The sequence below is a fragment of the Lynx canadensis genome, chromosome E1, assembly GCF_007474595.2.
Source record: "Lynx canadensis isolate LIC74 chromosome E1, mLynCan4.pri.v2, whole genome shotgun sequence".
Taxonomy (NCBI): domain Eukaryota; kingdom Metazoa; phylum Chordata; class Mammalia; order Carnivora; family Felidae; genus Lynx; species Lynx canadensis.
In genome coordinates this window covers 38,132,167-38,154,658 of record NC_044316.2, presented here as the reverse complement: position 1 = coordinate 38,154,658, position 22,492 = coordinate 38,132,167, and the positions used below count along the sequence as shown (strand labels likewise).

General features: G+C 55.2%; 3 protein-coding genes across 4 annotated transcripts; 1 reads left to right on the top strand and 2 right to left on the bottom strand.

Annotated features, from left to right (window-relative positions):
• The first annotated feature begins 2,475 nt into the window (after positions 1-2,475).
• On the top strand, positions 2,476-16,722 carry PGAP3 (post-GPI attachment to proteins phospholipase 3). 2 transcript variants are annotated; one of them, XM_030296014.1, is made up of 8 exons: positions 2,484-2,757; positions 4,010-4,107; positions 4,927-5,079; positions 13,073-13,135; positions 13,747-13,808; positions 14,173-14,309; positions 14,609-14,813; positions 14,978-16,722. In XM_030296014.1, the coding sequence occupies exons 1-8, from the start codon at positions 2,577-2,579 to the stop codon at positions 15,039-15,041; spliced, it is 963 nt and encodes a 320-aa protein (XP_030151874.1). In that variant the 5' UTR covers positions 2,484-2,576; the 3' UTR covers positions 15,042-16,722. The 2 variants fall into 2 exon arrangements, with proteins under 2 accessions (XP_030151875.1, XP_030151874.1); XM_030296015.1 differs by lacking the exon at positions 4,927-5,079 and having other exon boundaries at positions 2,476-2,757.
• Positions 16,723-17,308: 586 nt separating this feature from the next.
• On the bottom strand, positions 17,309-19,201 carry PNMT (phenylethanolamine N-methyltransferase). The gene is made up of 3 exons (XM_030295889.2): positions 18,754-19,201; positions 17,944-18,151; positions 17,309-17,840 (listed from the first exon to the last, which is right to left on the bottom strand). The coding sequence occupies exons 1-3, from the start codon at positions 19,100-19,102 to the stop codon at positions 17,399-17,401; spliced, it is 999 nt and encodes a 332-aa protein (XP_030151749.2). The 5' UTR covers positions 19,103-19,201; the 3' UTR covers positions 17,309-17,398.
• Positions 19,202-20,786: 1,585 nt separating this feature from the next.
• LOC115500617 (titin-cap) lies at positions 20,787-22,312 on the bottom strand. Its single transcript, XM_030295161.1, has 2 exons — positions 21,901-22,312; positions 20,787-21,653 (listed from the first exon to the last, which is right to left on the bottom strand). Exons 1-2 carry the CDS (start codon positions 22,008-22,010, stop codon positions 21,260-21,262), a joined length of 504 nt encoding a protein of 167 aa, XP_030151021.1. The 5' UTR covers positions 22,011-22,312; the 3' UTR covers positions 20,787-21,259.
• Positions 22,313-22,492: the final 180 nt, after the last annotated feature.

Sequence of the window (22,492 nt, the reverse complement as noted above, 5' to 3'; positions counted from 1 at the left end):
GTTTTTAACGGTTCATGTAATATAGGATGAGGCCTCCAAAATCGGAAGTGTAAAGGTTTTAAAAGAGCCCTATCTCTAGCTCGGATTACTCTCAAAGGGAGAATCCTGCTTTGTTAGGATTTCATCCTCTTTTCTAAATTTCCTATCTTATTTTTTTTTTAAGACTTTATTTTTAAGTAATCGCTACACCCAACAGGGTCTCAAACTTACAACCCCGATATCAAGAGTTGCGGGGCTCCTGGTTGGCTCAGTTGTTACAGTGTACCACTCTTGATCTAGGAGTTGTGAGTTCGAACCGTAGCCCAATGTTGGGTGTAGAGATTACTTAAAAATAAAATCTTAGGGGCACCTGGGTGGCTCAGTCAGTTAAGCGTCCGACTCGGTTTCAGCTCAGGTTATGATCTCACGGTTTTGTGAGTTTGAGTCCCTTGTCAGGCTCCGTGCTGACTGTGCAGCGCCTGCTAGGGATTCTATGTCTGCCTCTCTCTGCCCCTCCCCTGCTCTCTCTCTGTCTCAAAAATAAATAAACATTAAAAAAATTAAGACTTAAAAAAATAAAATAAAATCTTAAAAAAAAAAAAAAAAAGAGTCGCATGCGCCACCAACTGAGCCAGCCACGCAACTTAAAATTTCCTCGTCTTTAAATGGACGTGCTCATTAAAAGATTCATCCCAGAATCATATTAAGGACAAAATGAAATAATGTAGTAGGAAAGGACTGGTCTATCAGACGCAAAGTAGTATTAGTACTAGATTGTTTCCCTGTCAGCTCCTGGAGGGCTGAGTAGTTGTTTTGTTCTTTTCAGCTTCCCAATCCGTATCAACTGGGTGCTCAACTCCAGGGGGCACTATTCATGTTGTACTTAACTTGAAGAGGCACTAATCACAGAAAATACAATGTGAATGGTGCACCCCTGAGCGCCATTCACAGTAAATACAATGTGAATGGTGCCTCCTGGAGTTGTGCCTTGCCTAGCCTGGTGCTAGAGCTAAGAACTCAGGAAATGTTTACTAAATGAATAAGTGAATGGAATACAATTTTACTTCATGTTCATTTCACTTCTCAATCAATATAAAAAGGAAAAGTTGACCCGGGGTGGAGAGTGGGAGAGGAGGAAAGGCTGTCATTAATCTACACACACTAATTATGCATCTAGGCTACAAGGCTTCCATGCTTCAACGAGATGGGCATATTTGTGTGTGCTGTGGTGGTGTAGGCAGGAGGAGTGGATGTTAAAGCAAGTATCCTATTCCCAAAAGTCCTTCTCTTGATTTTCCTTGAAATGTTACACCTCTTGGATCTCAGCCTCATCTAAATCACGCTGATGGATTTAGCACCCAATTTTTTAACGTTGAATTATATTGTTCATTCATTTAAAAAGGAAGGAAGGAAGGAAGGAAGGAAGGAAGGAAGGAAGGAAGGAAGGAAGGAAGAGAGGGAGGGAAGAAAGAAGAGATGCGTTCTTAGCGCCTAACATGATACAAATTGTGTACTAGTGCTGGAAGTAGAGTAGTAAACAAGACAGCAGAGGTCCCCACCCTGCCTAGGGAAAACATACCACTGTATTTTATATCATCCTCCAGGTGTTACCGCCCTCGGAAGTGGTGTTTAAACTGAGCCTAGAAGGGGTGCCTGGGTGGCTCAGTCGGTTAAGCGTCCGACTTCGGATCAGGTCATGATCTCGCGGTCCGTGAGTTTGAGCCCCGCGTTGGGCTCTGTGCTGACAGCTCAGAGCCCGGAGCCTGTTTCAGATTCTGTGTCTCCCTCTCTCTGACCCTCCCCTGTTCATGCTCTGTCTCTCCCTGTCTCAAAAATAAATAAAACGTTAAAAAAAATTTTTTTTTAACTGAGCCTAGAAGAATAAGCACGCCTGAGACTACAAATGATACAGATAAGGCAAGGCCGGGAGGGTTGAGAAACATGGCCCCTTGGCTCTGGCGCAGGGGCCAGATCGTACAGGGTTTGTGGAGTCATGATTTTATCCCGAGGTACTTGGGAGCCAGTAAAGAATTTTAAGAACAAAAGTGACAGGGTCAAATTTGAATTTGGAAACGGAACGCGGACTGGAGAGGACAAAGGTAGGAGGAGACAAAAGTCTCCCTTCCGGGAGACTCGGAAAGGGACTACTGCGGCAGTCTCGGCGACAGATGATGGTGATGTCTTTAACCAGGGTGGTGCCAGGGGAGATGGGGAAAGACACGGGCAGTTCCAGGTGCACTAGGAAGCGAAACCCGACGGGGGGGGGGGCTGGTGAAAGAATAATAACCGTACTTCAAATACAGAGACCATGGAGAAGAAACAAGACGTATATTGATAGAAAAAAGAAAAATAAAACACAACAATTTATTTTGCTCCTTAAGCCACCTGGCGTCCCCCTTCTCTTAACCCTGCCGCCTCGATATATGCAGATGACAGTAAGACGAGGGGCGGGGCAGGCGCCCACAGCAATCCGGGAACTTTTATTTAAAGTGCGTGGACGTCACCGGAGAGCAGAAAAAAGAACACAAGGCACTTCCTGTTACTCCGGAAGTGAAGGCTCTTAAGCTGCTCCGCCGGCGGAGGGCCAGATTGAAGGGATGGCCGGGCGGACCGCGCGGCTGGTGCTGCTGGCTGGGGCAGCCGCACTAGCAAGCGGCTCCCAGGGCGACCGCGAGCCGGTGTACCGCGACTGCGTGCACCGGTGCGAGGAGCGGAACTGCTCAGGGGGCGCACTGAGGCACTTCCGCTCCCGCCAGCCAATCTACATGAGTCTAGCAGGTAAGCCCCTCCCCTCATCAAGCCCCGCCCCTCGCCTTGGCTCCGCCCCTTGCGCCCCCAAACAACCTTCGAGCCTTACCTTCTTCCCCCGGGGTCCGTTGTTGTGTGTGTGAATGGAGCCCCAGGGTGGTTAGAGCATCATCAGACGGTCTTACTTTCCCAGAAGCTTTCATGTTTCACTTTATTTATTCAGTCAAATGGGAAGTTATTTAATACTCCTGGGTACAGGCCCTAGAATGACACTGAAATCAGACCAGCATCCTGCTGTTCGGGGTCACAGTCTGCACAGGGACATTAGCCTTCTCCAGTGCAAGGTAAAGGATGATTTGAGCACTAGAGGACCCTAGGGCAAGCAGTAGGAGCATATGGCAGGAAGGAATCGTTTCTTGCTTTGAGAGGGTAGGGACCGTGATCATCTTGGAACGTTCTGTGATGGAAGGGCTTCAAGATGGATACATTAAATTTGGACCTGTGGCCATAGTGGTCACCTGTCGTGTGACAGGTGTCACAATAGGTCAGTTAATTTTCACAGCCCTATAAGGTAGTTTCTCTTAACCCAGTTTTACAATGGGGAAATTCGGAGAGGTTAGTGCCCTGCCCAAAGTCACACAGCCAGTAAGTGGTAAAGTGGAATTTCCAGTTGCGGCCTGTCCGACTACAAGTTTGTTCTCTTTACTATACCTTTGCGTTCCAGAGCGAACGGAGAGAGTGGAGGCCCTGGGCAGATGTGGGCATATCCAGTAGCTTGGTTTACTCAGGGAGCAGGGTGCGGGGTGCCTGAAAAGGAGTATAGAAAATAAAGCTGGAAAAGGAATTTGGGGGCTCAAAAGTCAGAGTGAAGAATTTGGGCTTCATTTTCATAGGACGGGGGTAAGATGGCAAGAGTTCTTCCCTGGCAAGTGAGAGCAAAGCCTAAATTCAGGAAGAGCAAACATAAACCCACCTATCCACTAATGAGTCCACCAGATGCCGAAGTTCCCATCTTGGTGAAAGGAGAAGAGAAAAACATCTCTGTTTGCTCATTGCACATCCCCGTCCCCTAAAACACATGCACACAAACACATACTTTTTTCCCTCATGTGTATGTTTTACCATCTCTCGTACATCCTAGCGGGAAGCCAGCATTTTGAGATTTCTTCTGGTCCTCTCCACCCTGCAGGCCCTCTTAGCCTGCATTTGAGCTTGAGTCCCATCTGCACTCTCTGTGCCTCCCATGATAAGGAGTTCACCAGGTCACATTTCTCTGTTTCAGGCTGGACCTGTCAGGACGACTGTAAGTATGAGTGTATGTGGGTCACTGTTGGCCTCTACCTGAAGGAAGGTCACAAAGTGCCTCAGTTCCATGGCAAGGTGAGTTGGAGGGTCAGGAGAAGTGTATGGTGGCAGTGTGGTAGGAGTAAGACACCCCCCAGTTAGACCACACCATCCGAGCAGTCTGAGCTGTGGGGTGATGGGCGTGTGTTTGGGGCGGGTACCTGTTCTCAAAATCTGCTGGTTTTCATATAATCAGATGGAACCAATGTATCCTGGCTCTAGATTTGGAATAACAAGGTCTGGGAAGCTTTGTGGTCTCAGCCATGCTGGAGTTCTTAGGGTGGTTGAATGTCCTTGCTACGAGGACAAATTTTCTGACCCTCCACAGCATGCTTTCTTTTGCTTTTTCAGTAGAAGTTCAGATTAAAATAGTAATACCCCCTCAGATTGCCCAGTGAGTCATGGTTTGCTAGTGCTTTTTTCATCCACTATGATTTTGTTCTGGACTATTGAGGTTGGCAAGAATTATTTTCCCCAATTTGTCAGAGGAAGCGGAGGCTCAGAGGCCTGTGGCCAGTGGTAGAGAAGGAGTATATTAGGATCTATGTCTTCCTGATGGCAAGTCTAGGCTGTTTCTACCAGACCATACTGAGCCGTCTACACTGGCCCATCTGTTCTTCCCAGAGACCAGGCTTATAGTGCTGTGAGTGCTGGCCAAGATAGAGGGATGACCTTCAGCTAAGGACTGGAGGAGAGCTCATTGACCCAAAGAGGGACTATACGTGAGGCTTTGGCGGAGGACCAGAGCTAAGGAGCCAACTGAGGACCTGTTGATGTGGCATGTCAAGGAAAAGCATGTTGGGCTAGCTGGGGGTTGCTTGCTGCTCAGGCCCCCTCCATGTGCTCCCTTTTCAGTGGCCCTTCTCCCGGTTCCTGTTCTTCCAAGAGCCAGCTTCTGCCATGGCCTCTTTCCTCAACGGCTTGGCCAGCCTGGTGATGCTCTGCCGCTACCATACCTCCGTGCCAGCCTCCTCCCCCATGTATCCCACCTGCGTGGCCTTCGCCTGGGTAGGTAACTTGGCAGTATTCCTGCTGTACGCCATCATCTAGGAAGGAGGAACCCTTAGATCCCCATTCTCACGCAACAGGAGCTTCCCTTCACCTACCTTCCCCTCTGATTTCCAGGTCTAAAATTGCAGCTGTGGGGTGGTCAGGCCTAGGGAGAACACAGGGAAGGTGCTGAATCAGACTTTACCTTTCTAGCAGAGTCCTAGGCCAGGATATTTGGAAGGGAGGGAGGAGGCCACTAAGAGACCCCATAGGGCAATTTACAAGCACAGAAGGGAGATGGGTGCTAGGGAGCATGCTGGGACCACAGGTCTTTCTGGGCCCCCCCCCACCCCCTCCCCCACCCCGAAGACTCAAAGCAATGTCAATCCTAGTCCAGGTCTGGAGGTACGGCAGTCACAGTAGTCTATGTAGAGCTCAGCCTGGTCTTAGACCATCCCTGAGAAGTCGAAATATGTTCCATGTGAGTATCCAGAGAGGGCTCTGAGCTTTACAGGTGACTGGTCAGAGAAGCCTGGAATTGTGTGAGAAACATGGACTAGGGTACACATATGAACTGTGACAACCTTGGGGGGGGGGGTATGAGAGTAAGAGGTTGCAATCAGAGACCCCACTGTAAGCCTTAGGGAAACAGTCTGCTCATTCACCTTCCTGCCACCAAAGCAGCCATTAATTCATGTATTGAGCCTACTATGTGCTCGGCACTTTGCTGGGTGCTGGAGATCCAAAAGTATATAAAAACAGACAGGGGGCACCTGGCTGGCTCAGTCATAGAGTGTGTAACTCTTTTTTTTTTTTTTTTTTTAAGTTTATTTATTTTGAGAGACACAGAGAGCAGAGGAGGGGCAGAGAGAGAGGGAGAGACAGAATCCCAGGCAGGCTCCATACTGTCAGCACAGAGCCCGGTGTGGGGCTTGAACTCATGAACCATGAGATCATGACCTGAGCCGAAACCAAGAGTCGGATGCTTAACCAACTGAGCCACCCAGGTGCCCCTCTTTTTTTTTTTTTTTTTTTTTAATAGGCTTCACACCCAGCATGGAACCCAGTGAGGGGCTTGAGCTCACAACCCTGAGATCAAGACCTGAGCTGAAATCAAGAGTCAGATGCTTAACCGACTGAGCTACCCAGGCGCCCTATAGAACATGCAACTCTTGATATCAGGGTCGTGAGTTCAAGTTCCACATTGGAGGTGGAGCTTACTTGAACAAAACAAAACAAAGACAAAAACAAAAACAAAAACAAAAAGTCAGGTTCCTCCGGTAGTAACCACACAAGCACACAATTGAACGTAAAAGTACAGTTCTGGGGAAAGTGCAGTGGAGATGTGTTGTAGGGGTGTGTGATGGGGTACTAGACCAGTACAGGGCAATCAGGGAGGGCCTCCCTGAGGAAGGGGCCTCTGAGGTAAGATTGGAATGATGAATGAATGTTAGCTAGGTGAATGCAGGGAGAGTAGGAGGAGTCATCTACATAGAAGACATAGAATGTGGACAGGCAGAAGAGAGTGAGAACCTGAAAGGTTAGGGGGTCGGCCATACAGGAAGCCAGGGAGTAGGTACGACAGGTAAGCAGGTAGGCAGTGAATGGGGCTAGCCCATGGAGAGCCTGGGGGGCACATTAACACTTTAGGTCTGGACTTTCAAAGCATCAGGAAGCAATGAGGGTCGGAGAGAAGAGGTTTCATGAATAGATTTGCTTGGAAAACTCATTCTGGCTACTGTGTAGCAAACAGATTAGAGGGGTAAGAGTGGATGCAGGCAGCTAGTTAGTTTTAGCATAGGGCACAGTAGCTAGACTGGTGGGGGGGGGAAGGGGGGTTATTGAAGAGAACTATGTTTGAGCTATGTTTTGAGTTGACTTTAAAATTTTTCATTTATTTTATTTATTTAACAAACCCATGCATAGCTCTTACTGTATGTCAGGCACCATTCTAAGCATTTTATAAATATTAACCTTGTTAATCGCATAAATAGCTTATGAGATAGGTAGTATTATTATCCCGAGTTTACAGATGGAAACCAAGGGCTGGAAAGGTTAAGTAACCTGCCCTAGGAGCCAGAGGTTGAACCCAGGCATCTGGTTCCAGAGTCTGCACTTTTTTTTTTTTTTTTTAAGTAGACACCATGCCCAGCGTGGGGCTTGGACTCACTCATATCCCTGAGATCAAGGGTCACATGCTCTACTGACTGAGCCAGCCAGGTGCCCCCAGAGTCTGCACTCTTACTATCTTAGCTGTGTTGACAAGCCTCAGTCGTAGGTTAGATGAGGAAAGAGGAATCAGGAATAACCCGGTGTTCCCACTTATGAGAGAGTGATAGAAGCCATGAGTGTGCATGAGATCACCAAGGGGAGCTTAGCAAGAAGAGAAGGGATCTAGGATGGAGCCCTGAGGAGCCCCAAACATAATGATTAGATCAAGAAGGATGGGCCAGCGACAGAGTCAGGAGTGGCTGGAGGGGTAGGTGGGAAACTAGGATACCGTGTGGTTGGGAAGCCCTGGGACAAGAACAGGGAGGAGAGGGTAGGCCGTCCTCTTGAATTCTGCTGGACAATCAAGAGAACTTTAGGACACCCTGGATCTGGCCACCCTGAGGTCTCTGAGGACCTTAGGAAAACTGGTAGTGTGGGGGTGCTAAGAAGTCCAGGCCAAGCCTCAGACTTAGGAGCTGGGGATTGGAAGGAGGGCAGGGGCGGGGAGGCTGGTTAAGCCTCTGGGAAATGTTGATCCTTCGTAATCTTTTCTATTTAACAAATATTAATAATAAGTGTTATATGAATTGCGTAACAGGCATTGTCCTAAGTACTTTACATATATTTTTCTCATTCAATCCTCATAATACCACCGTGAGCTCTGAGTAAGGCTCAGAGAGGGAAAACCTTGTCAAAGTCACCAGCTCACAAGTTGGTGACTGGTGGAGACAGGACTGACTCCAGGGCTGTCAGAGCACTTAGCCCCTCTCCTGGGCTGTCTCCATGATAAATGTCTGTTGAGCATTTGCTGCGGGTAGAGGCAGGAGTTAGCACTTGTGGGAACTGAGGCACCTGCCTCAAGAAGCTAAGCCTGGTGGGAAGCACTGGTCCAGCTGGCCCAGGAGGCAGAATGCAGGCAGAGCCGAGGAGGGCTCTGGTAGAGAGCCCTCGAAGTAGTAAGGTGGGGAGACGTGTCCTCTAAGTGGAGAAGTCTTCCAGGGAAGCCCAGAGAGGGAGAGAGCCTCCATCGGGGACTCACAGGCCCGATAAGGCCTAGACGCATACAGATGAGGGGAGAAGAGGTTGGATTTCTGCATTCCAGGCTGGTGGCCCAGCAGCAGCAATGGGATGGAAGCTGGAGGATGTGGGCACCGGGATAGGCAGCCTTGGAAAGGTCAGCCTGGCTGCGGTGTGGCTGAGTGCAAGGCGGTGGAGGGAGGTGAGGTGGCACAGAGAGGGCTCTGAGCGCTGAGGGGCAGGAGCTCTCGCATAGGCAGGGGGCTGGCATCCGCATGCCCTGTCACCGGCCCGGGAGGGATAGAACCACCACTTCCTGTTTAGGCCTCTCTCAGAGGAAAGAATTTGGTCCTGGCCAAGAAAGCAGGAAGGGCCGAGAAGCTGAGGAGAGTACACCTGTCCCTTGGGGTTCTTCCAGGGGTCGCTGCTTTCTGGGCCCACAGCCTGTACCCCCCGCCCCCAGCCCTGCCTGAGAGCACTGGACAGCCCTGCCTGCCTGAACTCCCTGAACAAAGCTTAGAGCCTCCTTGGAGAGATGCACGGGTCTGAGGGAACTCAGAGGGTCCCAGCCCTTGCCAGTGGTCACGTCACAACGCTCGTCTTGATCTCCCTGATTCGTGGGTCTTTCATTTCACTGGCATGTGCCACTCAGCTTCCTTCTTGGTGAGGGTCACGCCTCCCAGTACCCTTGTAGTCCAGTGTGACCGAGGACCCTGAGGGACAGAGCAGGAGATGTTAGATTGAGAGAGGGCAGATACCTGGGGCCCGTGTCTTAGGACATCCTACGGAATATGGGGCTCTGGGACATAGAACCTCCTCATGCTATCACTAGGTCCTTGAGGGACAGAGTCTCAGTGTCCACACTCCCTCTGATGACCCAGTCTGGATTGTACACTTGATCTTTAGTCCTGTGCGCCTGTGTTTATAGGAGGGAGGGATCCTGAGCTGAATGGAGGGTGTGGCAGTGGACTTTGTCTTGGGCTGGGTCTTCTGGAGGAGTGGGGCTCCTGATTTCTGTTGGGATAGGACGGGAAGGCCTTTTCCAGGTTCAGTCTTGGGCAGTGGGGTGGGCAGGGGGTTCTCTCAGTCTTTTTTCCTGGGAAACGAGGAGACCCTGCCCCAGCAGGGCTGATGAAGCTGGCACCAGAAGGGAGCCTCTGCCTTGACATTTGGATCTGGGCTTGGGCTGGGAAGCTGCCAAAGCTCTGCACATCACAGACCTTTGACTTCAGGGAGCTGGGGGCCCCTGTTGTCTGTAGAGCCAGGAGGCCAAACCAGTTTCCCTCCCCTTTGCCCAGTGAAGAAAGGTCCTGAGAAGTAGAGGTGAGAGGATGAGAGTGCCAGCAAAGCCCAAACCGTCTCTGCAGGATGCTTGATGGAGGTGGGGACTGACTGTGCTCTACCTCTGCTGAGGAAACTACCAGAAGAGACAGGTTGAGTCTGCAGCAGAAGGATGGTTAGACTTCAGGAAGGACTTCCCATTGGTCAGAGAATGGCAGGAAATCAAGGAATCTTTTTCGATGGTGGAAGAAGCCATCTTTCCCCCAACTCCATCTGCCTCTTCCCCTCTTCTCTCTCAGGAGTGAAGCGGAGCAGGGTTGCCCTGACTGAGGCAGGGGATGAGACACTGTGGCCTCTGGGAGGGGGGCAGGGTGGCAGCAGGCGTCATAGTTAACATTCTGCCTCCCCCACTTCTGAGACACTGAGCTATTTAAAGACCCACATGTCCCCACCACCACGGTGTCAATGACAGCCCCGAGCACTGGGGCTTAGCACTGGGGTCGAATTCCTGACAGATCTGGCTCATTTGGCATCCAACCAGTTTCACGGCTGTGATATTTTTGTCTCAATTTTCTTATTTTCCAACAGACTGAAACAGCCTCCCGCTCTCCCTCACCCAGCCTTCCCTGTCCCCTTCCATTTCCACCCTGTTGGCACCCTGCCCCTGGCCTCCCCCTTTCCTCAGTGTTTACACAAAGCTCCTGGGGCCCTGCTGGGCAGCCCAGCACCCTCCTGGCCTGTCTGATTGGCCAGCTACCATCTACCTCCCCCCATCCTGCTCAAGCTTGGCTGAGGAGTCTGGGAGCAGCCATACACTTGAGGCTTGGAACCTTTCCCTTCCTTCCCCGTCTGTCTGTCCCCTTTGCTTGAGTCTTGATTACAAACTCTGAGTGAAGAGAAACAGTATCTCTTCTGTGACTCCTGGGGGGAGACTGACATTTATGGGAATACCTACTATGTGCCAGGCAGCCGTAACAGCAGCTGTTTATTGAGTGGCTTCTTTGTGCCAGACATTCTACAGACATCATCTTCAGGACCCTCTTATGCAGTGGGTATTATTATTATTAACCCCATTTGCTAGATGAGACAACTGAGACTCAGAGATGTTATTGGTTCAAGATCATACAGCTATTTAGGGGCTGAGGCAGAACTTGAATCCAGGGTCTGTCTTATTATGGAGGCTCTGGAAATTCTGCCTCTAGCACGAACAGTGGGGTGGGCCGAGGCAGCCGTGGGGAGACCACCTCTTCTCCCCCTGAACTCCTTTGGCCTTCAGGGAGAGTGGGAGGCAGACTTGGCCTCCTTAGCTTCAGGTCTGTGGAGAGATGTAAGAGTCCCATTCTGCTCAACAAACTGGGAACAAATAATACCTAATGGTTTACCCTGTCCTGGGCACTGTGCTATACATTGTGTTTGTATTGCTCATTAAATCCTTGTCAAGACTATGATTATTCCCATTTTACAGAGGAGAAAACCAAGGCACAGCAAGGCTAAATAACTTGCCCAAGGACACACGGGAAATGCAGAGCTAGGATTTGAACCCTGGTAGTCTGACCCTTGGCCTTGCATTCTTAATGACACTATCTCCCAAGTCTGAGGAGAGGGCCAGAAGAGGAGTCCCTCATAATGGGACACTTCCCAGGGGAGAGGGGACATTTCAGGGGTGCAGAGTCCAGGCTTCAGGTGGGTCTCTATAAGTGGGAGGCACCCTGGGGAGGCAGTTGGACAGGGGACCAAGCAGTTCCCATTCCATCCTGTAGAGCTAAGCCCTGACCCTGTGCTCCCTCTCCCCCGCTTCCAGTGTTCCAGCCACCACTTAGCTCAGTCCTCTTGTCACCTCTCCCTTCCTGCTGTGGGTGACAAGGAGGCCTGGTTGGCTGCCAGTCCCTGCTGCCTTCCCCTCCACCTCCCTCTCATACTGGCTCTGGGGCCATTCTCCTCCCCAAGAGTGTCCCTGTTCCTGGCCTTCCCTGGAGACCTGGCCCATGTGATCTCCTGGGCTCTGTCTCCAGACCCAAGTCTGCTCCTCTCTCCATGCTGACCCTGAGCGTCACAGACCTCGTGGGAGCAGTGTCTGAGAAGCCACCCTGTTCTGTCCCATTTTCCAGCCTCCAGACCATGCCTCATATACCATCTCTGGGGAAGAGGCAGACCCAGGGATGGGACTGGATGGCCATCTTCAAAAGAGCAAGCAACCAGACTTAGAATAATCACCTGATGTCAGGGCTGGAAAGGGACAAAGGATCACTTAGGCTAGCTCCTGACTAGTCACAGGGGAAAGCTCAGGCCCAGAGGGCAGGGCCTTTGTCCAGGTCATGAGGAACATAAGCCGAGAGATTCAGCCTAGGACCCAGGCCAGACAGGCTTGCATGGGGCTACCTGAGCTTCCAGAGACCTCTAGTGCTGACTGGCTTTGCACAGAGTCTTGCCTGCCTCCACCCCTTTGCTCTTCCCATTCTCTCATAAGCCCCTTCAGGCCTGCGATAGGGAACCCATCCCACTGTCTGACCCTGCTGCAGGACTGGATAGAGAGGCCTCTTCCCTGCTTCTTCTGTCCTGTGCCTGGCCAGTCTTCCTGCTGTCCTGGACCCAAGTGAGCAGCTCCTGGCCTTTACCTGTCTTTGGCAGGCCTGTCCCACCCTAGGGCATCCCTCTCTATCTCTAGGGCATTCTAGGGCGGACCTCAGGCTGCCGGTTCTTTTCCTCTGACCAGTTGTCACTAGTTTCCCAGCCCAATGTAGGGAACCTCCACCTTAGCCCGCCCTTCTTTCAGTGATTTGGGCTCTACCATGGATACAGCGCTGACTCCCACAAGGTCTAGGACTCATTTGCAAGATGTTTTGTACTGTCTCCTTGCAGTTAATTTCCAGGGAAAAGGCCTCGAATGGTCTCCTGGGCCCTTGCCCACCACAGCCCCTTCAACCTTCTGTTCCTCCCAGAGCCTCAGAGCAGCAGCCACTGGTCTGGCAGGTTGGGCTGGGCCACCCAGGAGGAAGCTGGGCTCAGTTGGCCAGCCTCCTCCATAGAGACTTGGCCCCAGTGGGATCTGCTTGATCTCCCTCCCTTGCTTGCTTTCCTCGGGACACACCCCAAGCTGGCTCGAGCCCCTCCACCCCACCCACTTCATTCCCGCCCCCAGAGGCTGAGGTCACTGGCTCCCCTGGCTAGGGTGGGGCTGTCATCACCTGCCAGTTGGGGGAGGAGGCAAGGTCCCCCCAGGGGCTGTTGTCTTAGCGATTGAGTAAGCAGGGAACTTGGATGTGCCGGAACTGGGAACTGGTTCCCAGGCCAGGCCGGAACCTGTGGAGGCTGCAGCCCCCATGGCCCAGGGGGTTCAGGGTTCTGGGAAGCTGAGGGCACGGGTTTGTTCAGTAGGCTTCAGGGGCAAGGGAAAGCATGCTTCTCTGCTCCAAAGAGCCCCTTCCCCAAAGAGAGACTCCTGTGAATGCTCTAGGGGTCCTCCCCACGTCGAGACACCATGCTTACCAGCCCCTCCCTACAGGTCTCCCTCAATGCTTGGTTCTGGTCCACAGTCTTCCACACCAAGGACACCGACCTCACAGAGGTGAGCACCCCTTCGGCCCCTCTCCTGCTTGGGACAGTCCCACAGGAGCCCAGAAGAGGTGGGGGTCAGCTCTTCGGTTTCATAGGGACTCCATTTACAGAGCACTCGCTATGTGCTAGGCATTTTTAACCTATTCGTGCCCTTGAGCGTCACTTGACCCTGGTGAGGTAGGTGTGATTATTGGCTCTTCTTAACTGATGAGGCAGCTGAACCTTGGAAAGGCAGAACTACTCACCCCCCCCAAGGGTGCAGCCGGTTCTTGGGCGCAGGGCTGTGGGACTCGAGGCTGCGCTCCAGATTCTGTGGTGTGCTCATGTATTTTGGAGTCTTGGCAGGCACCTCCACCGATGCCTCCAAAGCCTCGCTGCTGAATGCATTTTAAAAAGTTGTAGAATATGAATACAAGGGTCCGACTGTTAAATTCAGGAGTGAACCAGCAACAGGCAGAAGGGGCACGAGACATGGACCCCCATGTTAGAGTACGGCTGCGCCTCTGCCCCCCCCCATTGCCCCCACCCCTGGTGGGTCCTCTGGGGGCCCTGCCCATACAAAACCTTTTCCACCTCCCCTCCCCTCACACTGGCCCCTCACCCAGCTCTCCCCGTCCTCAGAAAATGGATTACTTCTGTGCGTCCACCGTCATCCTACACTCTGTCTATCTGTGCTGCGTCAGGTGAGCCCATCTTGGCCTCCGTGGGGGCAAAATCAGGCACTGGGGGCAGAAAGGGGTCACCTTACCCACCCTTGGGGGTGCTGTCCCCAGGGTCTTGCACCCCAACACACACACACACACACACACACCCTCCAGGCTGTTCTGAATGGGGACTCGGGGGGTAGAATTGGCTCTTTCCAAGGAGCAGAGGCACTTGATCCCAGGCCCCTGGAGGTGGATTGGAGGCCTGCCCGGCTGGCTTGTTTTGGTGGGGGGAGGAGGGCAGTGGCTTCCACATACTGATGTCGGGGTGAAGGGATGTTTAGGAAATGCTGCCCTGGGCACGGGCCGCCCTCCACCTGAGCAGCTCTGGATGGTGGGGCAGGACCGTGGGGCTGCAGCACCCGGCTGTGGCCAGTGCCTTTCGGGCCCTCCTGCTGCTAATGCTGACCGCGCATGTCTCCTACCTGAGCCTCGTCCATTTCGACTATGGCTACAACCTGGCGGCCAATGTGGCTATTGGTGAGGCACGGGGAGGGACCTGAGGCTCCTGGGGTTATGGGGGAGTGGGGGACCCAGCCCATCTGTAGAACTGCTGGCCTGGGGTGGAGGTACGGATTTGGTGCTGTTCCTGGAGAAGGTTCTAGAGAGCCCCTTAGGGTGGGGGAAGGGGAAAGAATTTGGGGTGGGAGAGAGGGGAGGCTGGCAGGAGAGTCTGAAGGTGGTCCTGGGGTCAAAGAGCATGAGGCTGGTGGAGGTTTTGTTGGGGGGAGAAGGAGGTCCAGGGAGTGAGCCTCTCCCCACCCCCCGCCCGCACCCAGGCCTGGTGAACGTGGTGTGGTGGCTGGCCTGGTGCCTGCGGAACCAGCGGCGGCTGCCTCACGTGCGCAAGTGCATGGTGGTGGTCCTGCTGCTACAGGGGCTGTCCCTGCTTGAGCTGCTCGACTTCCCACCTTTCTTCTGGGTCCTGGACGCCCACGCCATCTGGCACATCAGCACCATCCCGGTCCACGTCCTGTTCTTCAGGTGGGTGCTGCTCCCTGCCCAGTGTGCACCTTCTTTGTGCCCATCCTCACCCGCTCCTTTGAGGAGACTGAGGCCTCTGTGCACACTGGCCCCCCCTGCCTATACTCACCCCCACGGGGTGCTCTCAAAGCCATACCTCAGTGGGCTCCTCCCTCTGCCCACAGCTTTCTGGAAGATGACAGCCTGTATCTGCTGAAGGAATCAGAAGCCAAGTTCAAGCTGGACTGAAGGCCCTGGGAGCGTGTCTGCCCCACTGGGGGTCCTGCCCTCTCCCCGCTGCTCCCCTTCTCCTCATAATCCTTGAGATGATTAATTTTTTTTTTCCTTTTAGCATCTTGAACTTGGACATGAAGGGTGTGGGCCCAGAATCATGTAACTGCCCATCCCCTTGCTTGCCCCCACATGGCCCTCCCAGGCCTTGGAGTCTGTTCAGGCTTGGCCTCTCAGCATCTGGGGTTAGAGAATGGGCAGCCTCTCTGGTTCCTGGAACAGAACTGGAGTAGAACTGTGTTCTTAGCTCCACCAAGAGGAGAGCTGCCTCTGCCTCCCCATCAGCCTCTTCCCCACATCCCCTCAGTGCCTGGGTGGTTCCCACAGCTGTTTGTCTATCTGGGAAACCAGGTACCACAGGCCTTTGGGGACAGTGGGGTCCCCTCCTGTTACCCCCCTGCCCTCCTCCAGGGCACCACTAGGTGGCACTAGACTCTTGCTCTTTGGCTATCCAAGTTCCAAGGTTGGTCTCATTCTCCCCATAGGATCTTGAGGGACTAAGCCCCTGGGACTGGGGAGTGGTCTTACCCTGACTGTTGCTTCAGCCAGACCCCCAAGAGGCCTCACTATGTTCCTTCCCCCTTCAAGGCCAGAACCCCACAGAGCCCAGGACGGGAATCCCTCTGGCTCCTCTGCTGCTGTTCTGGTTGAGAGCCTGCACATGAATGTGTACGGGAGTGTGAACCAGACTGAGTGCATAGGTGACAGAGTGGTGGGCACGGGCCTGAGGTGTGTGGGATGCTGGGTGGGACAGTGTGTATGAGCGTGGGTGGAGAGTGGGGTGGGGTGTGAGTGGTTTTAAAGTGTGTGCTGCAGGACAGGTGGGTGAATGTGAGTGCCATGAGTGTACCACACAGTGGGGGCAGGTTGGAGAAATATGGGGTATCGAGTTACCACCAACAAGTACCTATTGAGTGCTAGTTCTGCACAAGGCCCCAGGCCAGGCAGAGAGCCAGGATATCTTCAAAGTCTGGCTGGGGGTACGAGTGTCCAGGCTGCATGTGTGTGTTTCTGTCCATTGCCCCCACTTTACAGCCCTCCAAATCTCGGAGGGCCCACACACAACTCAAGATCACCCTCCAGAACCAGCCTCTTGGGAGTCAGAGGGAGGTGGGGAAATGGAGATCCTCTGTGCCTCTCCAGCCTTCTGTCTCCTTGCCTAGGCTTGGTTGGCCTTCCCTTCCCGGAGTAACCTACCTGCTAAGCCCCTTTGTCACAGCCTGGACCTTGGGAAGGGGGGCAACCTGAGGGAGTAGGGGAGGAGGATTGTGGCTGGGTCTGGTTTCTGGCCTTCCCAGAGACAGGCAGGGGCCACGCTGTACCTGCACCCCAGTAAAGGTGACCCCTGCTAGTTGCCAGCAGCCCTGGCACATTCGTGCTCCGCAAGGATAGAATGTGAAGCTCCAGAAACTTTCCATCCAAAGGCAGTCTGTGTGATTGGAGCAGGGAGTCTGGATTCTTGTTCTTTCCCTGCCCTCTTGCCCTCCCTGGAGTCGGGGCACTGTACTAAGACTCCAACCTCAGACTCGGGTGACCTGTGGTTTGTTTTTTGTTTTTTTCTTTTTTTATATTGAGAACTATTTTAAGGTGAGAGAGAGGGTAGCAAGGAACATTCTTAATAAACAAATTCTCAGCCTCACCTACCCTTGTTCAGCTCATTTGTGTGAGTAGTGTGGGCTTGGAGGGAAGGAGAAGACACCTGGCTGGAGGCAATAGGCAGGTGGGGTCTCTACCTAGGCACTGGGGGTGGGGATGGCAGGGACCAGATGCAGAGCAGCAGCAGAGCTGGGCGGAGCTCCGGTCCAGGGGGAGTGGGCTCTGGGAGAGGGAACTGGTGCCTGCATTGTAACTCCTTCCCCCTGCACTGTCCACTTCAGTCTCCTGATTATCTCCCCACTCCTCCCCTTCTGGCCTGAACTAGGCTCCAGTACTGTTTGTTACTTAACCTTCCTGAGTTTCACCTGCAAACAGGACAATTGGACCTGCTGAATGTGAGGGCTGAAAGGACCTAATAGGTGCCTGGCACATAGCAGATGCTGAATGAATACCCGCTGACCTTGGCTTTCCTTAGTTTGGGAAGAATGAGTGGTAAAGAAACCTACCTTCATGGAAGCTTCTGGAAAAAAAAAAAAAGGGCTAGAGTTGGTGGCTTTCACACCCCCACAACCCTAGAGAGAGCTCTGGGCCCTTGTTTCCCAGAAGAGCCACACACAGCTGACACTCAGTAGGAGGAACTGATTTCTTTATTAGGTGCCACCACAGATGACAGGGAATCTGGATATATGAGAGCCATCAGCACAGGGTGCACTGGGCCATCACACCCCCACCTTCTTCTGGGCCCAGGCGAAGAAGATGCCCTTGACATCGTCTACACCTGTCTGAAGGCAGGCAGGCATGACGTAAGTGCGCAGGTCCCGCACCTCATAGCCGCTACGAACCAAGGCCTCCACCACCTTCTCCTTACACATGGGTACCACCACCAGCCGGGCCTCCCCAGCCAGGTACCATGACTCCTCTAGGGCCCCGATGAGGAGGAGGTGCCCCCCAGGCCTCAGCAGAGTGGTGATGTGGTCCAGGGCCCTCTGGAAGCTGGCAAGGTCTGGGCTTACAGCCTCCAGGCAGAAGGCAGAGACCAGGGCATCGGCAGGCAGGGGCGCCAGGCTCCCAGCACCCAGGGGCTGGGGCTGGTGCACATCGATGTGCAAGACCCGCTTCACCCTGGCTCGCAGCTGGCGCTCCTTTTCCTGCCAGGGCTCGCTGTGCAGGGGCAGAAGGCAGGGTCAGGACCAGGGCTCAGGGCCGCCCCACGTTCAGTCCTCTGTTGCCCCCCTGCCAGCCACTCCATGGGAAGCTCCCTTACCCCTTGCCCTCAATGAGGCAGACGTGCTGGCTGTACATGCTCCAGTCGAAGGCCCCGGGCTCCTCCCGAAGCCAGAGCCCCAGCTCCCGGCGGTTCACCTCCAGAAAATCTGTCATGGTGATGTCCTCAAAGTGGGTGCAGGCGCTGAGCAGCTGGTATATGGTGGGGCCTGAACCAATGTCGATGAGGGTGTGTCCAGACACCTCACCTGGGAGGGCGCAGGGGAAGAGGGTCCTGGTGCCAGCCCTGTCCAAGCATCCCCTGCCTCGGTCACTCTCTCCCTTACCTGCTTCTCCCTCCCTCATTCCCTTCCTCCTCTGTAAAGTGTATCTCCATCTGGAAGACACATTAGCTAACCTGGATCTGAGTCCCCCCACCCCGTCCAACACAGACTGACTTACCTTGGGAAAGGAACTTAGACAATCTGAGATTCAAGTCCCACATCTGTGGAACTGTCCTTACACTGAGACTTAAGTGGAAATCCTACAGTGACGGGCAGTCCCCGCCAGTTGCCTCTTCCCTCCCCAATCTCTGCTTCCATCTCTTTTCTTGGCGTCTCTCTTCATCTGGGGCCCTTTCCTGCATCCCCCACTTCACCTCTCAATTGTGAACGATCTGCTCCCCCCCCCCATTCCCTCCTCACAGGTCTCTCATGCCCCCCCGCCCCCGCAAAGGGATATTGCTTCTCTTCCTCTTCTATTTTCACTCCTAACTATCTGTGCTCCTTGGCCCCCCTCGGGCTCTGGCGTATGCCCCTTTAGCTCCCTGATGACTTCTTGTCCTCTCGGCCTCAGTTTCCCCCGGGCTCACCGGTGGCGAAGGTCTGTGCCAAGCAGCTCAGCTTCCAAGGCCCGACGCCGTCCGGGCTGCTCAGGTCGCCCCGAGGGGGCGCGTAGTTGTTGCGGAGATAGGCGCGGGGCTCGAAGCGCTGGTAGGCGGAGGCGACCGCCGCCCGGCCCGGGTGCGGGTCCGAGTCGGGGACTGCGCCCGCAGCGGGATTCGGGTCTGCCGCACTCATGCTGCCGCCGCCGCCCGCCCGGTCCTCGCGCTTCGCGGTCCCTTTATATGCCGCCCAAGTCCCGGCCCGACCCTCCGCTGCGGGGGCGGCGGCTGCGCCAGGAACCGCCCGGGGCCCCGCGTTGCATTTCCCCCACCCCATCCATCTCCTTTAGTGTCCGAGCGGCAGACACTCGGGGCGCGTGTGGGGCGGCCCGGGCACGTGTGACCCCCACCCCCGCCCCGCTCCTCCGCTGCGCCCGCGCCCCGCCACTCTGCCTCACCGGGCCTGGCCCCAGGCAGCCAGCTTCGTGCCCCCAAGACCCTTAGATCCCCGCCCCGCCAGCCCCCAGCTCCTCCCGTCGCTCTCCTCCAGCTCCCCGGCCATTCACCCCCTTCGCCCGGCACCCCATTCCTTCTCTTTGGCCCAGGGTCCAGTCGGCGCTGTCCCACTGCCCACCTCCCAGCGCTCTCGTCCCAACCCCGGGCCCGGCCCCCTGCGGGCTCTCCTTCCTCCGAGACACCCCGTCCCACATCCACCCCTTTCCTTGGTTTGGTCACCCCAGCTCCCCCCTCCCTCCTCCAGCCCTCTTTCGTCCTTTCCTCCCAACCCTCGTTCCCCAGCGCCCCCCACACCCACTCCGGAAAGGACAGTCCGTTCCGGCCTCCGCCACCGTCGCGGTCGCCCCGGGGCCCTAGAGCGGAGCTCCGGCCCCGCCCGTCCGATGGCAGCAGCGATAGGGGATGTGAGCGGGGCTAATGCACTTAGCCTTCCGAACAGCGGGGCCTCCCTGCGGGCCCTGCAGGCTCTGAGCCGCTTATCTGGGGGCTTCTGAAGGCAGAAGGTCGGAACATCCTAGCCATGTCGGGCACGCGGGTCCCTGGTGAGGGCGGAAGGACGCAGGTGTTCCCCGGCCTGCCGCGGTCGCCAGGGGGCGCGGGCTGGGCCTTCGGTGCCAAGGGATTTGGGGTTGCACCAGTCTGGGGTCTCTGACCCCTCTCCTTCCCCAGCCCACACTGCATTCCCCTTTCTTGGGGCGGGGGTCAGGCCAGGCCTGTAGGTCCTGCTTGGCACTCCAGGTCAAGATGCCAGGGTCTCCCCTCCTTTCTCCCCCGAATGGGAAGCGGATTCCATGGAGCTATCTGCATGGTCTTCCTGGAGTGGACCCCTTTGGGCCAGTCCAATGCACCTCTGCCCTAGGTAGGCTACGAGCCCCTGTCCAGATGGGCCCCTAGCCTCCTCTGTGCCCTCACCTCTGTGCCCTCACCGGTCCCCACCTTGTCCCAAGAGGAACATGTCTCCTTGTTGGGCCAGGCAATCAGGTTGGGACATGAGTCACAACAGCTGCAGGGGTCACAGACAAGAACCCGACCCTCCACTCCCCACAGCCCACCCTGGGCTCCCTGGGCAGGGTGGGTAGAGCGGCTGACCGGAGCCAAGGACTGATCCTGTCTGGATTCAGAACTGAGAGGTAGGTCAGCCTCGGGGTCAGTGACCCCATCCACACCCTTAGGTACAGCCAAGGACAATCCTGGTGCCAGCCCCCTCCCTATTCTCCATGAGATCATTTAAACACACCCTGGATGCCAGCTGGCCTGCTGGGCACTGCCCAGTGCCAGGGGACTGGACACAGAGTCCAGGAACTGCACAGCAGAGCCAGGGCATGGAAGGGGGCCTGGACAGCCACCCTGTTTACAGCTCTGTTCCTGTCTCCTCTGCCCCCACCACCAAGCATGGAGCGTACCCACTAGCTCTGCCATATTTAGCTCAGATGCAAGGCCTATTCCCAGAAGTGAGCATGGGGGGACACCAATGGGCTGGCCCCCACAAGGAAAGAGACGAAAAGTCTGGAACACAATTGAGCATTTATTGCAGCACTAACAGAGGATGCTGGGGGCCCCACTCTGCCTCTGCCTTCTTCACGTCCCCCTCACGCCAGTCTTCTCCAAGCCTCTTCTCAGAGCATTCCAGATCCCCTTAACACTTTTCCTCATCTTTCTCTGAAGCTGAAGCCTGGACCAGGGTCATTCCTCTCAGGGACCTCTTGTCCTCACCAGCATCTTTTGTCCCTTCTCCTGGGGCTGGGGGTACTCGGCTGTGCTGGCCCCCAGCTCTCTACCCTTAGTGTCCACTGTCTTTGCCCCCCTCCCTTTGGGAACTCAGGGGACCCAGGCATCCTGGCCTCTGGCTCCCTCCTCCCCTAACCCCCAACTCTGGGCAAACTACAAAGCATCCATGGCCAGCAGCTGCCCTCCATGGTCCTAGCCAGGAAGGGCCCAGCCCACAGTGGGCACAGTGGAGCCCGAGTCACCGTCCCTCTCAGCCTCTCTGTGCTTCCTGGGACATGGAGCGGGACAGGGAGCGACGAAGGGCACCGGGCTTGCTGACAGGCACCACAGGGGGCAGCTGCTTGGTGATCTCGGCCACGTCCTGGCGCTCCATACACTGGCCCCCCAGGGCTGTCTCCAGTGCCAGCAGCTCCTGCAGCTGGAGGGGTGTCTCCTCGCGCTCCTCCTTGGCGGCACCCATCTTGGCGGGGGTGAAGATGGGCAGTGGCAGCACCCGCTGGTAGGGCAGCTGGTACTCCTGCAGCCCGCGGCCGAGGATGCCCATACGCATCACCAACCAGGGGGAACGCTGCACCAGCGCCTGGCACTGTCCCTGCCGGTGGTAGGTCTCATGCCGCTGGGTGTCCTCCTCGTGCAGAGAGCAACTGGGGAGGAGAGGGGAGGGGGGTACCCAGCTCCTGAAATCTGCTACCCTCCAGTCACGAGCTGGGTAGGGGGCTCCCTGGGGCTGCCAGGACTTGGGGTGCGGAAGGGGTGACTCCACTCTCCCCAGTGGGCCCTCTCCTTGTCCCTACCCCCAGAAACTTCTGCAGGGCTTTGTGCTCTGGCCTCCTGAGCCTCAGGAGGGGTGTTGTAGGGGAGAGGAGGAACTCCCAGCTGGCTGGCACTCACCCCTCCTCAGGCCGCGTGGACAGAGTCAGATCCTTCCATTCAGCCCAGAAGGCTTCTCGCCGCTCACAGTCCTCCTCGGACACCTGGCAGCTCAGCTCTGCAGTCGCCATGATCAGTGCTCACTCCCTCTCAGCTCTGCTCCTCCCAGGCCCTTTAAATAGCCCCCTCCTCCACCTCCTCCAGGGGCTATTTTCAGCCCCTCTGGCGTCAGATGCTATAAGCAGAGCCAAGGCTCACTGATGGGGGACTCTGGGCCCAGGGTGGGGGTTGGGGTACCTGGATTCCAGCTGCCCCCGCCGGGTCAGCAGTCAGCTTCCAAAGAGATCAAGATGCTCCAGAGGAGGGCAGAAGTCCTCAGAGTGACACCTCCAGGTGTCTGACACTCCTTTGACACTGTCTGAGACCAGGCACGTGCCCAGCCTCGTGCCACCTTGGCACTTGCCCTCTGCCCCACCCCTTTCCTCTTGCCCAGGGAAGACAGCAGCCTGTCTGTAAACAGAGCAGGAAATGGCAGGAATCGAGGCCCATTCTGGGCTCTGTACCAGGCCATCAGGTCCTACCCCCACTCCTCTCCTCTGCCTGGGATCAAGGG